The sequence below is a fragment of the Cotesia glomerata genome, linkage group LG4 (assembly GCF_020080835.1).
Source record: "Cotesia glomerata isolate CgM1 linkage group LG4, MPM_Cglom_v2.3, whole genome shotgun sequence".
NCBI lineage: Eukaryota > Metazoa > Arthropoda > Insecta > Hymenoptera > Braconidae > Cotesia > Cotesia glomerata.
The window spans coordinates 23,229,120-23,244,521 of record NC_058161.1 but is presented as its reverse complement, the minus strand read 5'-3'; the positions used below and the strand labels follow the sequence as shown (position 1 = coordinate 23,244,521).

At 42.5% G+C, this 15,402-nt stretch overlaps 1 protein-coding gene across 4 annotated transcripts in view; it reads left to right on the top strand.

Moving 5' to 3' along the window:
* Nucleotides 1-13,443: 13,443 nt before the first annotated feature.
* The window catches only part of LOC123264286, a 90,617-nt gene continuing 88,658 nt past the window's right edge, over nucleotides 13,444-15,402 (top strand). For 2 of the 4 annotated variants that reach the window (XM_044727510.1, XM_044727506.1), the window contains exons 1-4: nucleotides 13,444-13,633; nucleotides 14,110-14,205; nucleotides 14,330-14,402; nucleotides 14,784-14,907. In XM_044727510.1, coding sequence (XP_044583445.1) covers nucleotides 14,381-14,402; nucleotides 14,784-14,907 — 146 coding nt within the window. In that variant the 5' untranslated portion in view covers nucleotides 13,444-13,633; nucleotides 14,110-14,205; nucleotides 14,330-14,380. Of the gene's footprint in view, nucleotides 13,634-13,975; nucleotides 13,999-14,109; nucleotides 14,206-14,329; nucleotides 14,403-14,783; nucleotides 14,908-15,402 lie in introns of those variants that run through there. The other 2 variants (XM_044727508.1, XM_044727509.1) reach the window with 2 other exon arrangements.

The window sequence follows — 15,402 nt, the reverse complement described above, 5'->3', positions numbered from 1 at the left end:
TCTTGGGCAAGACGGACACTCTGGGGAATTATCGTGCTTAAAGCGATAAAGGTACTCCCGGAAACAGCCGTGTCCTGACAACATCTGGGTCAGATAGTAGTTGACCTCGCCGTGATTCCGGTTAAACCTAACGTCAATCCTTGGTATAAGTCGATGAGTCCATCTTCCCTTCTCCGCAGCATCCCATAGTTGTTGCCATCTTGCTATACTATGTTGTCGCTCTTCAGTTCTCAGTTCTTCAGCGCTCAGTGTAGATGACCTCATTCGGTGGTATAGGTTCCGTCTTTCCTCAGCTAGGAGTCTCAGAGGCAGAGTTCCAGAAATGACGCACACTGCCTCCTCGGATATTGTGCGGAAGGCGCTTGCAACTCTCAGTGCACTTAATCGGTAGACCGGTCCGGCTTTCCTCCATGATTCTTGGGTCTCCAGCGCGTCTGCCCAAACGGATATTCCATATGTAAGCACTTATGTGACTACTGACGACAGCAATAGTCTCCTGCTCTGCTTCGGGCCTCCAACATTCGGCATCAGTCTTGATAGGCTAGTTACCACCGCTGATGCTTTAGCACTTACGTGTTCGACCTGTTGTTTAAAGTTCAGTCGGGTATCCAGCGTCACCCCCAAATATCGGATAAATGGTTGCGATGCGATCTCCTGCTCGCCGACATTCAGCTTGATGTTTTCTACGATCTTTCTGCTGGTGATGAGCACAGCTTCAGTTTTGTGCTTGGCTAACTCCAACTTCATCATCTCTATCCATAGATTAATCCGGCTAAATGTGATATCGAAAGCCAGATTGATCTCTTCCAAGTGTTTCGCGACAATCACTACCGCTACATCATCGGCATATGCAACAAGTTTCACCTCTGATGGTAATGCAACTCTCAGGAGACCATCATACATGATGTTCCACAGCAAAGGACCCAAAACCGAGCCCTGTGGCACTCCTCCGGTTATTTCGTACTCCCTTGGACCGTTTTTAGTGTCATATTTGAGGACTCTGTCTGTAAAGTAGTTTGCTATCATTCTACGCAGGTATCCTGGCACTTCTTTATCTTCGAGAGCTCGCATGATGCAGTCCCAGTTAGCAGAATTGAAGGCATTTTTGATGTCCAAGGCAGCCACCAAACAACACTTCTTTCTGCCACGTTCCCATCTCTTTCCAGCGATTGCCTCCTTAGCTGTATCGACCACCAGGTTGATCGCATCCAGCGTTGATCGTCCTTTCCGGAAACCATACTGGCCTTCTGCTAGGAGTGGATCGACGACTGCTTCTATTCGTTGGTGCATTATACGCTCTAATATCTTACCCACTGTATCCAGCATGCAGAGTGGTCGGTAGGATGATGGCTCGTCCGGTGGCTTCTTCCCTTTAGGGAGAAGTACAAGTCTTTGCTGTTTCCATCTTCTAGGAAAAATCTCTTCTTTGAGGCACGAATCGTAGGTATCTAAGAATAGATTTGGCGCTGCTTTAATAGCTGTTTTTAATGCGATATTCGGGATTCCATCCAATCCCGGCGCCTTATTATTCCCTACTCGGTTGCACGCCTCCATCAGTTCCTCTTCTGTGACAGGTGGAATATCTTCTTGATTTACTGGCAATGAAGAATAGCCGAACTTACTTTGTCGAGGAAACAGCGTAGAAACTATCCTTTCCAGGAGCTGTGGACACGTAGGTGATGGCATTGGCTGGCGCTTCAGGTGGGTCATGACCACTCTATACGGTCTGCCCCATGGGTCCTTTTCTACCTCATCGACGAGTTCCTTCCAACAGCGTCTTTTGCTATCTTTGATGGCCTTGTTCAGTTCTCGACGGGCCTTTTTGTATTCTGCGACCAGCTCCGCAGAGTTAGGTCGTCGGTGGCCACGCTGTGATAATCTTCTCTTTTTGTGACAGGCTGTGCGAAGGGCGTTAATCTAATCATTCCACCAGTGCACCGATGGTCTTTTATTGATGCCACGCTTACGGGGCATGCAGGTGTCGCACGCCTAGGCAATTCTCGTCATTAAGTCCTTCGTCTTCTCTACAGCATTTCCTGTGATAATGGTCGAGTCACTGTCTAAGGCTACTACCAAAGCTTCCGAGTCAAAGTCTTTCACTTTCCATCCAGCTGCATTAGTTTGTCTAGTTGCTCTTTGAGGGCTCCGGCCAGCTGATATTTCCCAAAGTATTGCACTGTGGTCGCTGGCGGTGTAGGTGTTTAAGACTTCCCAAGAATAGTTTCCTTTCAATAAGCTGCTGCTGACGAATGTGAGGTCTATTATCGAACTAGCCTCTCCCTTGGTATATGTTGGTGTCTCACCGATGTTGAGAAGGACCACGTCCAGTGAGGCCATTGCTTCACGTAGTGCCTTGCCTCGAACATTAGTCTGCTTGCTGCCCCAGTCTACCGCCCAGGAATTGAAGTTCCCTGCTATAGCTACTGGGTAGTATTGCTTTGCGTCTTCGGTTAGTCGATCCAGGAAATCAGTAAAGTCGGCAATGGAAAGGCTAGGTGGTGCATAGCAACTATAAAAATGGATTTCGTTAATAGACGCTGCTACAAAGCCGATGCTATCATTGCTCACTATGCTCTGGAAGGGAAGTTTGCCACAGGACCAGATGACAGCCTTGGTGGTGCTGTCAGTTTCCCCAGGTTGGTTATTCAGGTGTCTGTATGGCTCTGCTATTATTACTAAATCAAGCTCTAATTCACGCACGGTCTGCACGAGCAGGTCATGCGCGGCCTCACAGTGATTGAGGTTAAGCTGTAATATCCTCATGTTTGCTTGCTTGTCATTCTCTGGAGTGCCTCTTTGTATACCGGGCACCTGTATGTGCCGGCGTGATGGGCAGCGTTCTCTGCGCTCTTATTTTCCGCGCATAATACACACTTCGCTGGGTTTTTACAGTCCGCAATCTTGTGTCCTTCTTGGCCGCATCTGATGCATAGCTTGGATCGATCTGTCTTGCTTCTGCACTGGGATCCGTGGTCCCCGAAATGCCAGCATTTGTAGCATTGGGTAGGTTTCCTCGTGGCTCTAATTCGGCAGTTGACCCAGCCAATTCGGATTTTACCGCTTTCTTCTAATATCTTCTGAGCTGCTGCAGCCGGTAGTGTCACGACAGCGGTTTGGGTACCTCTGTAGGCTTTGCGGATCTTGATTGTCTCTGGTAGTATTTCGCAGAGTTCCTTGGTTACCGTATGCAGGGCAGCCTGAATATCCTCCTTTGTTGTGGTGTCATCTAGGTCTCGGATCTCGATGTCTTCTTGTGGCCCTTTGCAGATCACTTTGGCCTCCTCCTTAAGAATGTTTGCGATGGTATGTTGCAGGCCTTGGCCTTTGTCCACGCACTTCCGCGAAAGTGTGTGTGTGTATGTGTGTGTGTGTGTGTGTGTGTGTGTGTGTGTGTGTGTGTTTTAGGGGGGGGGAAATCCTTTTTGCGGAATCCAGGCATATCTGTTTGGCCTGGATATGTGACGACTCGACGCTAACGCCCCTACTCACTAAACCCTAAACCCCTTTTCTTCTTTCCTCTAATTCCTCATGGAAACCGCCATCAGGCATTACTTCGTGAGGGAAGAAACTACTGCTCTTCCTTCTGGTGGCTAAGGTGTAAAGTTCCTTCCTTCTGGCTTCTGGTATTTACTCTTCTTCTTTCGGTGGAACGCAAGTCTTTGAGGACTTCTGTTGCAAACGTATTGGTAGCGTTCCAGGCAGCTTCTGACGACAACATTGCTTCCACAAGTGAATCTGGTTGCATTATCTGGTTCAGGATCCTCTCCAACTCTTCACGTTATGGTTCGAAACGAGGACATACAAAGAAGACGTGCTCCGTATCTTCATCAACTCCTGGGCAGGGCGGGCACTCCGAAGAATCATCGTGCTTAAAGCAGTGCAGATACTCGCGGAAACACCCGTGTCCCGACAACATCTGTGTGAGATAGTAATTGACCTCGCCATGATTCCAGTTAAGCCAAATGTCGATCCGAGGTATGAGGCGGTGCGTCCACCAACCCTTCTCTGCAGCATCCCATCGTAGTTGCCATCGGCCTATGCTGTTCTGCCGTTCTTGAATTCTAAGTTCTTCAGGGCTCAGTGCAGTTGACCTTTTTCGTTGGTAAAAGGCCCGCCTTTCCTCTGCTAGAACTTTAAGAGGTAGTGTTCCGGCAATGACGCACACTGCTTCTTCTGATATTGTGCGGAAGGCATTAGCTATTCGTAGGGCACTCAGTCGATATACTGGTCCAGCTTTTCTCCATGATTCTTGAGTTTCCAGTGCATCAGCCCAAATGGATATTCCGTAAGTGAGTACTGATGTGACTACTGATGACAATAGTAGCCTCCTGCTCTGCATTGGGCCTCCGATGTTAGGCATCAGCCGTGCGAGACTAGCCCTCACTACTGACGCTTTGGCACTGACGTGTTACACCTGCTGCTTGAAATTGAGTCGGGCATCCAGTATCACTCCCAGATAACGGATAAATGGTTTTGATGTGATTTCTTGTTCTCCGACTCTCAACTTGATAGTATCTACCGTTTTTCTACTGGTGATGAGCACTGCCTCGGTTTTAAGCTTGGCTAGTTGCAAGTTCACCATGTTCATCCACAAATTGACTCGTCTGAATGTCATATCAAATGCCATTGCTATCTCTTCGAGGTGCCTTGCGACGATCACGACAGCTACGTCATCCGCATATGCTACAAGTTTGACTCCCGTAGGCAATGCTATTCTCAGGAGGCCATCATACATGATGTTCCATAGCAGAGGACCTAAGACTGATCCCTGTGGCACTCCTCCGGCGATTTCGTACATTTCCGTACCGTTCTTCGTGTCATATTTCAGGACCCTATTCGTGAAGTAGCTCGCTACCATTCTGCGTAGGTATCCTGGTACGTTTTTTTCTTCTAGAGCCCGCATGACGCAGTCCCAGTTAGCGGAGTTGAAGGCATTCTTGATATCCAAAGCAGCCATCAAGCAGTATTTCTTCTTTCCACCCTTCCATCTCGTACCGGCGATTGCATCCTTGGCTATATCAACAACCAATTTGATCGCATCCAGAGTTGACCGTCCTTTTCGGAAACCAAACTGGTTCTCTGCCAGGAGTGGATCGACTACAGCCTCTATTCTCTGATGAATTATGCGCTCGAATATCTTTCCGGCCGTGTCTAACATGCAGAGTGGTCGGTAGGATGACGGTTCTTCCGGCGGCTTTTTCCCTTCCGGAAGTAGTACTAGCCATTGCTGTTTCCACTTCTGGGGAAAAATTCCTTCCTTCAGGCATGTATCGTAAACATCCAGGAATAATGTCGGTGCTGCCCTAAGGATTGATTTCAGGGCAATATTAGGGATTCCGTCCAATCCCGGCGCCTTATTATTCCCTACTCGATTGCCTGTCTCTATCAACTCATCCAACGTGATAGTTGGGATGTCTTCAGGGTTGAGCTGCTCCAACTTGTAGGTGAATACCGGCTGTTGGGGAAGCAGCGCAGTAACAATCTTCTTTAGGAGTTGCGGACACGTAGGTGATGGCATTGGCTGGCATTTCAGGTGGGTCATAACCACCTTATACGGTCTGCCCCATGGATCTTTCTCTACTTCTGCGACCAGTTCTTTCCAGCAGCGTCTTTTGCTTTCTTTGATGACTCTGTTCAATTCTTGACGGGCCGTTTTATAATCTGCCAACAGCTTTGCGGAGTTAGGTCGTCTGTAGCCACGCTGAGACTTTCTTCTTTTTTTAAGACACTCTGAACGTAGAATGCTAATGTGATCGTTCTACCAGTGCACCGAAGGTCTTGAATTCATGCCACGTTTCCGGGACATACTGGCGTCGCAGGCCTGGGTGACTCTTCTCATTAGGTCCTTGGTCTTCTCTTCAGCAGTTTCTACGATAATCGGATTGCACGCTAGGGCTACTACTAAAGCAGTGAGGTCGAGAGACTTAACTTTCCACCCAACCGCGCTAGCGCTCCTGTTGACTCTTGTTAGATTCTGGCCAGTTGATATTTCCCACAGTATCGCACTATGGTCGCTGGCTGTGTAGATGTTCAAGACTTTCCAAGAAAAACCTCTTCGAGCTAAGCAACTGCTTACAAATGTGAGGTCGACAATTGAGTTTGCCTCTCCCTTAGTATACGTTGGCGTGTCACCGGTGTTAAGAAGGATCACGTCCAATGTGGCCATTGCTTCGAGAAGTGCTTTTCCACGTGTATTAGTGAACTTGCTGCTCCAGTCTGCTGCCCAAGAATTAAAGTCACCAGCTATTGCCACGGGAAAGTGTTTTCTTGCATCCTCAGTTAGCCGATCAAGGAATTCTTCAAACTGTTCATTAGAGAGACTAGGTGGTGCATGGTAACTGGAGAAGCGGAGGCCATCTACCCATGCTGCTACGAAGCCGGCTTCTTTATTGTTGACTATTCTCTGAAAAAGACATTTACCGCCGGACCAGATGACGGCTTTGTTAGTGATGTCGGATTCCCAGGGTTGGTTACTCAGGTGTCTATAAGGCTCACTTATAAGTGCTACGTCTGCCTCTAATTCGCGCACAGTTTGTATGAGCAGGTCATGCGCAGCCGCACAATGATTGAGGTTAAGCTGCAATATCTTCATGTTCTTGGCTTCGTTATCTTCTGGAGCGCTTCTTGGAAGACGGGGCATTTGTTCGTGCCTGCATGGTGAGGCGCATTTTCTACGCCGTGTCGTTCAACGCACAGTACACATTTAGCTGGATTTTTACAATCAGCAATTTTGTGTCCTTCTTTTCCGCACCTTATGCAGTGCTTAGACTGATCGACCACTTTTGCACTGAGATCCGAAGTGCCCAAAGTGCCAGCATTTGAAACATTGTATGGGTCTCTTCATTGCTCTCATTCGGCAATTGACCCAGCCGATCCTTATTTTGCAGTTTTCCTCCAGTAACTTTTGTGCTGCAGCTGCTGGTAGTGACACTGTGGCTGTCTGCGTACCCCTAAAGGCTTTACGGATCTTGATTGCCTCTAGTGGGATTTCACAACTTTATCCAGCTTCCCTCTTTAGAGCGGTCTGAATATGCTCTTTCGTCGTGTCGTCATTGACATCTTGGATCTCGATGGTCTCCTGTGGCACTTTGCAGATCACTTTGGCCTCGTCCTTAAAGATGTCTGCGATCGTCTTTTGGAGGGCTTGGCCTTTGTCAGTGCTCTTCCTCGAAATCGTTATCAACAAGTCACCACTTCTGGTCTTGTTGATCTTATCCACAGTTGAACGAACCTGCTCATCTAGGATGTCCTGCTTTAGAATTTAGAAAAAAGTACGCAGAATCTCGGCATACTTTGTTTTCTCGGCCAGGCGAATGATCAGTGCATCGGGTCCGATCCATTTGCGTGGTTTTTTCCGCTTAGGCTCTGGCCTGGGCTCCTTCGGCGGCTGCTTTGAGAGTTGCTCTCTAGCTAGCTTAGGTTCGTCGCCTTGCCCTGCAACTCGTTGGGGAGGGCTTTTTTTCAAGTCCTTCTTCTTTGTGACTTTGTCGGTTGGCTCTGGCAAATTTCGGTCCTTTCTCTTTCCAGGCCTTGTGACAGTTTCACCCTTGTCCTCAGCAGCAGATTTGCCGTCACCGTCGGCTCCAGTGTCCATAGCTTCTTCCGTCTCAACTTCAGTTTGAATGCGTCGTCGTGATGACTGCCATTCCTCGTCCAGTTTCTTGAATCTTCCAATAGCATTGACTACACCGGTTGTCTTGGTCTTTATCTCCTTGTGGATATTGACCTTTGTTTGGACAAACTCTGGCAGCTCAATGGTCAGCTTTTCAAGGCGCTCCAGCGCTTGCGTTCTCTTCATTTGAGCGCTTGCTTCAATCGCTGCTTGTTGGGCATGAAATGAAGCCCGTTTCCACTCTTGTTTGTTTCCTGTAAATTACTCATACTTTTTTGATCTACCAGCGCATTATACGGAGTGGAACGGGTTGTCATAACTAGGAACGGGTGTACCCTCGGAGATAGTACTCCTACCCCAGTTCCCTGAGGCCTAGCCGACACTTAGCCAGCCCCGGAATACACGGACGGACTAGACTCGCTCGGGGCAGTGAAGATTCCGATCTCTAACACTCACTGCGTACTTCCTGATCAAGGCCCGAAGTGGCTGGCTCCTGATCCGCTACTGCAACTTACACCTCGGCAGAGCAAGCTCATATCAGCCGTAGCCCGCATCGTCGGAAATAATCGACACGGGTTCCGGACACTCCCAGTGAGTTACAGCAGGGAACGATCATCTTGCTAGGTTAGTTAGTGTGACCAACTCATTAAAGGAGGAGTTTTGTCCACGGGAGCGTATTTTATTTGGCTCTTACCCTCTGTACCTCATCAACTAAGAGACCTAGTGTCATCCAAGGACAGCGAGCGTTCTCCCATCCGCTACGGGGAGACGCGCCTGGTAGCAGTTTCTCCTCTGCCGCAGGGTGTGTGTGTGTGTGTGTGTGTGTGTGTGTGTGTGTGTGTGTGTGTGTGTGTGTGTGTGTGACTATGTGACTCGCTTATAACTTTTGAACGACTAGACCGATTGGAATCTACTAAACGGCGTTCTAAAGAGTTCCCTCAAACTTAGATTTGCTGTGAATTTGAACCGATTCAGACCGATAGATGTTGAGAAATTTTGAAAAATTTCAAAAAAAATAAGAACAAATTTTTTTTTGGAAGGGGTTTTTTTGGAATAACTTTTAAACGTCTCTATCGATCAACTTTAAAAACTAATCCGCCTTTAAGCTTGAAAAATGACGTCGATCGCCACCAAGCTGGTCAAAATCGGTTGATTCGTTCAAGAGATATCAAATGCCCGGTCACCCCACACACGCAAACACTTACACGTAGAATCATATTTTACAAACAACACACTACACAAACAACATGGCCTAGGAATGGAATTAGCGAGAAGTTGCAGGGATGGCCTTTAGGGTGAACCGTTTTTCTAATTTTTAACTTCTCGCTAAGAAAATTGAAAATTTTCAAAAATCGGGAAGTTATTGTTTTTACCCCGTTTTTCGAAAATCGAGTTTTCATCGGATCTCGACGTTTCGAGGTCCTAGGAAGCTTTCCTGACTCGTCCGTACGTCTGTCTGTCTGTATGTGTGTGTGTGTGTTTTTTTTTTTAAGGGGGGGGGGAATCCTTTTTACAGATTCTAGGCATAGTTGTTTGGCCTGGATATGTGGCGACTCGACGCAGTGTCATACTAAAACTTGACGCTAGCGCCCCTACCCACTAAACCCTAAACCCCTTTTCCTCTTTCCCCTAATCCCTCATGAAACCGTTCTTAGGCATTACTTCGTGAGGGGAGGATCTAGCTACTGCTCTTTCTTCTGGTAGCTAAGGTGTTATTTTATCTTTCTTCTAGTTGTTGTCATTTGCTCTTCTTCTTTCGATGGAACGCAAGTCTATAAGGACTTCTGTTGCAAATGTGCTGATGGCGTTCCAGGAGGCTCTTGATGACAACATTGCTTCTACTATTGTCTCTGGTTAGATTTTCTTCTTTAGGATCATCTCCAGCTCATCTCGCTGTGGGTAAAATCGTGGGCACTCAAAGAAAACGTGCTCCGCGTCTTCATTGATTCCTGGGCAGGACGGGCACTCCGGTGAATCATCATGCTTGAAGCGGTGAAGATACGTCCGAAAACATCCATGTCCTGACAACAACTGCGTCAGATAGTAATTGACCTCGCCATGACTTCGGTTTAGCCAAACGTCGATCTTCGGTATGAGACGGTGTGTCCATCTCCCTGTTGTCGCGGCGTCCCACTACGATTGCCATCGTGCGATGCTGTTCTGCCGTTCTTCAGCTCTGAGTTCCTCGGCACTTTATGTGGTTGTCCTCTTTCGTTGGTAAAGGTTCCGTCTTTCCTCAGCTAGGACTCTGAGCGGCAAAGTTCCGGAAATGACACACACTGCTTCCTCTGATATTGTTCGAAAGGCGCTTGCAACTCGTAGGGCACTCATACGATATATTGGTCCAGCTTTTCTCCATGAATCTTGCACCTCTAGTGCGTCAGCCCAAATGGATATTCCGTAGGTGAGCACCGATGTGACTACTGATGACAATAGTAGCCTCCTGCTCTGCTTTGGGCCTCCGACGTTCGGCATCAATCGTGCGAGACTAGCTCTCACTACTGAGGCTTTCGTACAGACGTGTTCCACTTGCTGCTTGAAGTTGAGTCGGGCATCAAGCATCACTCCCAGATATCGTATATGAGGTTGTGATGTGATTTCTCGGTCACCGACTTTTAGCTTAATTGTTTCAACTTCTTTTCGGCTGGTAATAAGCACTGCTTCGGTCTTCTGCTTGGCCAGTTGTAGGTTCACTGTATCCACCCACTGGTTGATCTTCTCAAAAGTGATGTCAAACAGATGTTGAATCTCGTCGAGGTGTTTGGCGACGATCACTGCGGCAACATCATCCGCATACGCTACCAGTTTGACACATCTTGGAAGTTTCAGTCTCAGGAGCCCGTCATACATGATATTCCACAGAAGTGGACCAAGAACAGAGCCCTGTGGCACACCACCGGTTATATCATACTCTTTCGGACCATTCTTTCTATCGTATTTCAGCACTCTATCTGTAAAATAGCTAATCACTAGTCTGCGAAGATATGTTGGCATGTTCTTCTCGTCGAGAGCTTGCATGATGCAGTCCCAATTAGCGGAATTGAAAGCATTTTTGATGTCCAAGGCAGCCACCAGGCAGTACTTCTTCGTTCTACCCTTCCATCTAGTTCCTGCGATTGCCTCTTTGGCCGTATTAACAACCAGGTTGATCGCGTCCAGGGTTGATCGTCCTTTCCGGAATCCATACTGGTTGTCTGTCAAGAGTGGGTCGACTACTGCATCTATTCGCTGATGGATGATACGCTCAAATATCTTACCCGCCGTATCTAGCATGCAGAGTGGTCGGTAAGATGACGGTTCTTCTGGCGGTTTCTTTCCTTTAGGTAAAAGTACTAACTGTTGCTGTTTCCACTTACGAGGAAAAGTCTCCTCCTTGAGGCATGCGTTGTAAGCGTCTAGATGTGTGTGTGTGTGTGGGGGGGGGGGGGGGGGGTGAGTGTGTGCGTGGCCGTATGTAAACCTCTCATAACTTTTGAACAGCTCGACCGATTTTATCGCGGTTGGTGCCATTCGAAAGGGCTTGACCAAACTTAGATTTTGAATACAATTTGGACCGATTCAAACCGGTAAATTTTGAGAAATCTCAAAAAAAACTACAAAAAAAAATTTTTTCAAATTTTGTTTTTTTGGAATAACTTTTAAACGGCTATTCCGATCAATTCCAAAAACTAATCAGCTCTTAACATCAAAAAACCACATCGATCACCGCTAGCCCGGTCAAACCGGTTGATTCGTTCGTGAGTTATCGTTGTCGAAAAAAACGGAAATAAATGGTTTTTTGGAATTACATCAAAATTCCTACTTCGATCGATTAAAACTTAAAGATTCTTTATGAGGCCTAAAAATCTGCGTCGAATGCTACCAACCGCGTGAAAATCGGTTTATTCATTCAAAAGTTATTGCGGTTTTAAAATTTAAGAAATAGTGTTTTATTAAACTTTTATCAGATTTTTGAGCTCGGAGAGCTCAAAATGCCACGAAAATTATATTTTTGAGCTCGAAGAGCTCAAAAACGTAATAAGTGCAATTTTGAGCGCTTAATTACGACAGTAGCGGGAAGTTACAGGGATGGCCTTTAGTAAAAGAAGTATAAGAAGTAAGTTTATGCTTTAAATTGATAGCAAGTTTGATTAAAAAAAAAAAAAAAAAAAAAAAAAAATGAGAATGCTTAAAGTACTAAAATATGCAACAATTCCAAGAAAGTCAGGTCTAAAAATTTTTGACACTGTATATTTCCAAATAGGACAACCGTGTTTCCGTTTATTGTAAACTTCAAAATAAATTATAACATAGACATATAATTATTATATTAGCCTAGATTCCCACATGATGTTTTCGGATAAATTCCCATATGGTGTCCTATGGGATTTTCATGTAATTTCCTACACGAATCAAGCAAAAAAATTAGAAAAACGGTTGACCCTGCAGGCCACCCTGCAACTTTCCGCTAATTTCATCCTAAGCGCTTAAAATTGCACTTTGACGTTTTTTAGCTCTTCGAGCTCAAAATTACAATTAATTGTTATCTTGAGCTCTCTGAGCTCAAAGAGTTAGCTGTTCTATGCTTTTGAGCTCATACATATATAAACTTTTGATCAAGCAAGATTTTTGAAAAGTTACGTCATAAGGACAAATACAATAGTTAGATTTTTATGAAATCTACTAAAAAACTATCTAAAGTCGACGATATAACTTTTTTTTTTATTCTAGCAAATTTTTTTCAATTCATTCATCAGTATTTATATATATCTATAGATATTATGATTTAAAATTAATCAGTTAAGTTAGAACACTCTATATACGTCATAGAAAATTAAATCTCAAAATAAAATTTAATAAATTAGTTATAACGGAATAAAGATGAAAAATTCTACAGATTTATATATTTATATATTAGTATATACAGGGGTTATTTCGCCAAATAAAATCATTGTTATAGAGTGACTTCAACTGATCATTTTTAAATTTAGAGGAAGTATTTTCTTTTAAAAAAAGTGAACTTCCCAAAAATTTGAGACTTTAATACCAAGTCGTTTCTCGAGGTAATAATTTTTTTTATTTCGCCACTTATCGATTTTCTCATGTTTTTTTTTTTTTTTTAAGCTCCAAAAATTTCAATAAAAATACCAACAATACTAATCTTAAATAAAAAATCCTCAGCTTTTCGATGGAGCTGTCAATTTTCCACTACAAGAAACTGAAGACCTTTAAAAATGCGATTAAACTAGACTATATCATTTTTCTGACTTTGCGGCGTCAGACGAATAAATTTTGATATTTTTTTGAACGGAATTTTAAGAATTTTTTACACAGAGTAAGGTATTTTTGGGTTGTGCTTTTTTTTCTATTCGATTACAAACTAATAAAATGTGCCAGCTGTATTTTACCTTTTATGATGATATTATTCTAGATTTTTTCAATAAGTCACCATTTATTTTCAACCCGTAAAATCTGAATAATATGTAAATAATTCAAGTGGTTAACAATTTTTTAATTTTGTAAAATTGATTTTGGGCTAAGAATGATGTTTTTTTTACTATTCGTTGATTAAAATTTATCAATTCAATCGTTGTTGAACTCATTGCAGAAGTCTAAATTTTAAATTATTACCGGTCACCCGGTAACAATGATTTTATTCGATGGAATTACTTGTCAATATATGGATGAAATACTTAGTTATTTTAATTTAATTTCACAAATATTCGCAAAACTTCAGTTGCAGAGTTAGTCCCCAAATATGTACTGTAATATTTTAAATTGGTAGTTTTCTGATGGTTGAAAAGTAGCGCATGCGCAAGGCAATAGTGAAACAAGTATGTGATAGATACATTAAATAAGGAGTGGTGTTCGTTAGCAGGCGTTCTGGAGGAAAAAATCCTAATGTAGCTGTAGCAGTTGTTCTACGTATACACATTATCTTAGTGGGTGTCGTTGATAGTAAGGTTATGTTGATAAATAACGATGAGACGTGGACTACGTCCACGGAGATGTGCTCCAAGTCACATTAAAAAATCAGGAATGGTAAGTAAATAATGAAAAAAATCCTAAATTATTTTATTGTTGCTTATGTTCCGTGAGCTATCACAGGTGTGTCACGTCTCATTACTTACCTGAGGTATGGATTTATTTAAAGTTCATAAATGCTAACTTTTTATTAAATACTCAACTTTTGATGGAATCATTATTTCAAAAAAATATATTTATTCGGTATGATATGAATTGATTACCTTTTTTCCGAAAGAATATCCCGCGACAATTCTCGGCGCCATGATTTTTCAGGGTTATCTGGTTTACACATTTTTTTTTTATTTGCATTTATAACCAAGCGTCATGACAGTCAGAATGAAAAATTTAATGCTACAGGTGCAATTATGGATGTAATGAAAGTATGCAACTCATTTTATTTCTTATCTTATTATTTTCTTCATCTAAATTTTCTAGTTATACTGTATAAGAGGGGATCTTAAAGATAGAATTCTATCGTTTTGTTTTTTTAGAGATTCTTGGGAGCATCTGGGCCATAAGAATTGACGATGACTAACTTGTAGAGACCGACTAGTTTTCTGATATCTTTTTGTTCCTCGTAAGCTCATGTGAGTCATTTTCAGTCTATAAAAATATATTTGAATATTTCAGTGTATTATCGTATCATAATTAATTTATAACTTATATTCATAATTAATTAAAGAAATAAATTTTATTCTTATACATTTATAGGTGGAATTAGGTTAGGAATGATGGAGTGCTGAAAAAGATAGTTGGAAAAACATGGAAATGATATCTAACAGCGGTAAGTATTAAATTTTATTATTAAATGAATAATTATATATACGGTATAAGTAAGCTATGTAGTAACTATTCAATTTGTATTCTTATATTTTATTAACAAATAGATTGTATCTGTGTTGATTGAGTCTAAAGGTAACTAAAATGAGATAACTAATTATGAGGATAGATAAATTATCATAAATTAATATTTATAAATATTTACACGTGTAGTAACAAACAGAATAAATAAACTAGCATATATAGTTTTTGAAATACTACCAGGTGTAATTCTAAAAAAAGTAAAGACTAGAATAAGTCGAATTGTAATTATTATCAATAATCATATTAGTTCAGAAGTATTTACTCAAATGAAAATTAAAATTTATTATCTTATTTTTTTTAGAGTTTAAATCAATGAAGATGAGCTTCTCGTGTTCTTCATTGCAACGCTCAAGCGAGAACCTTGAAAGTTCAGAATTAGCAAGAAGGAAAGTTAATAGACCATACAACAGTCTCACTAAGAAAAGGTAAATAAATATTAAATAGCAATGAACATTGACAAAAATAAAACAATGTAACTTTAGAATTAATTATCTCCGAAAGATCAGTTTAAGAGCAATAAATCAGGAAACTTTTTCAGACTATAAAAATATCCTATGATTGGCTGAGAAAATCAATCTTTACATTTTTAATATTACCAGATGAATTGGATTTATACTTAGGTTATCGGTCTGTCAAGTAATAGGAAACCACTCACACTTAAATTGAATTGAATACTAATTTCCTCAAATGTGTTGCTAGTATCTGTTCACGCAATTTTCAAGTTAATACGTTTTTATATTGTACACAGTTTTGATCAAATGTATACTACATAATCTACAGCCGTTAAATGTTGTAAATATCTTCATATTTACATTAAAAATCTCAACTCAGCAAATTGGATCATAACTATTTAACAATTATTTGTATCATATATTTGAGTTGTTTTTAAATTATGTCGTAATACGCATATTTGTCGAGTA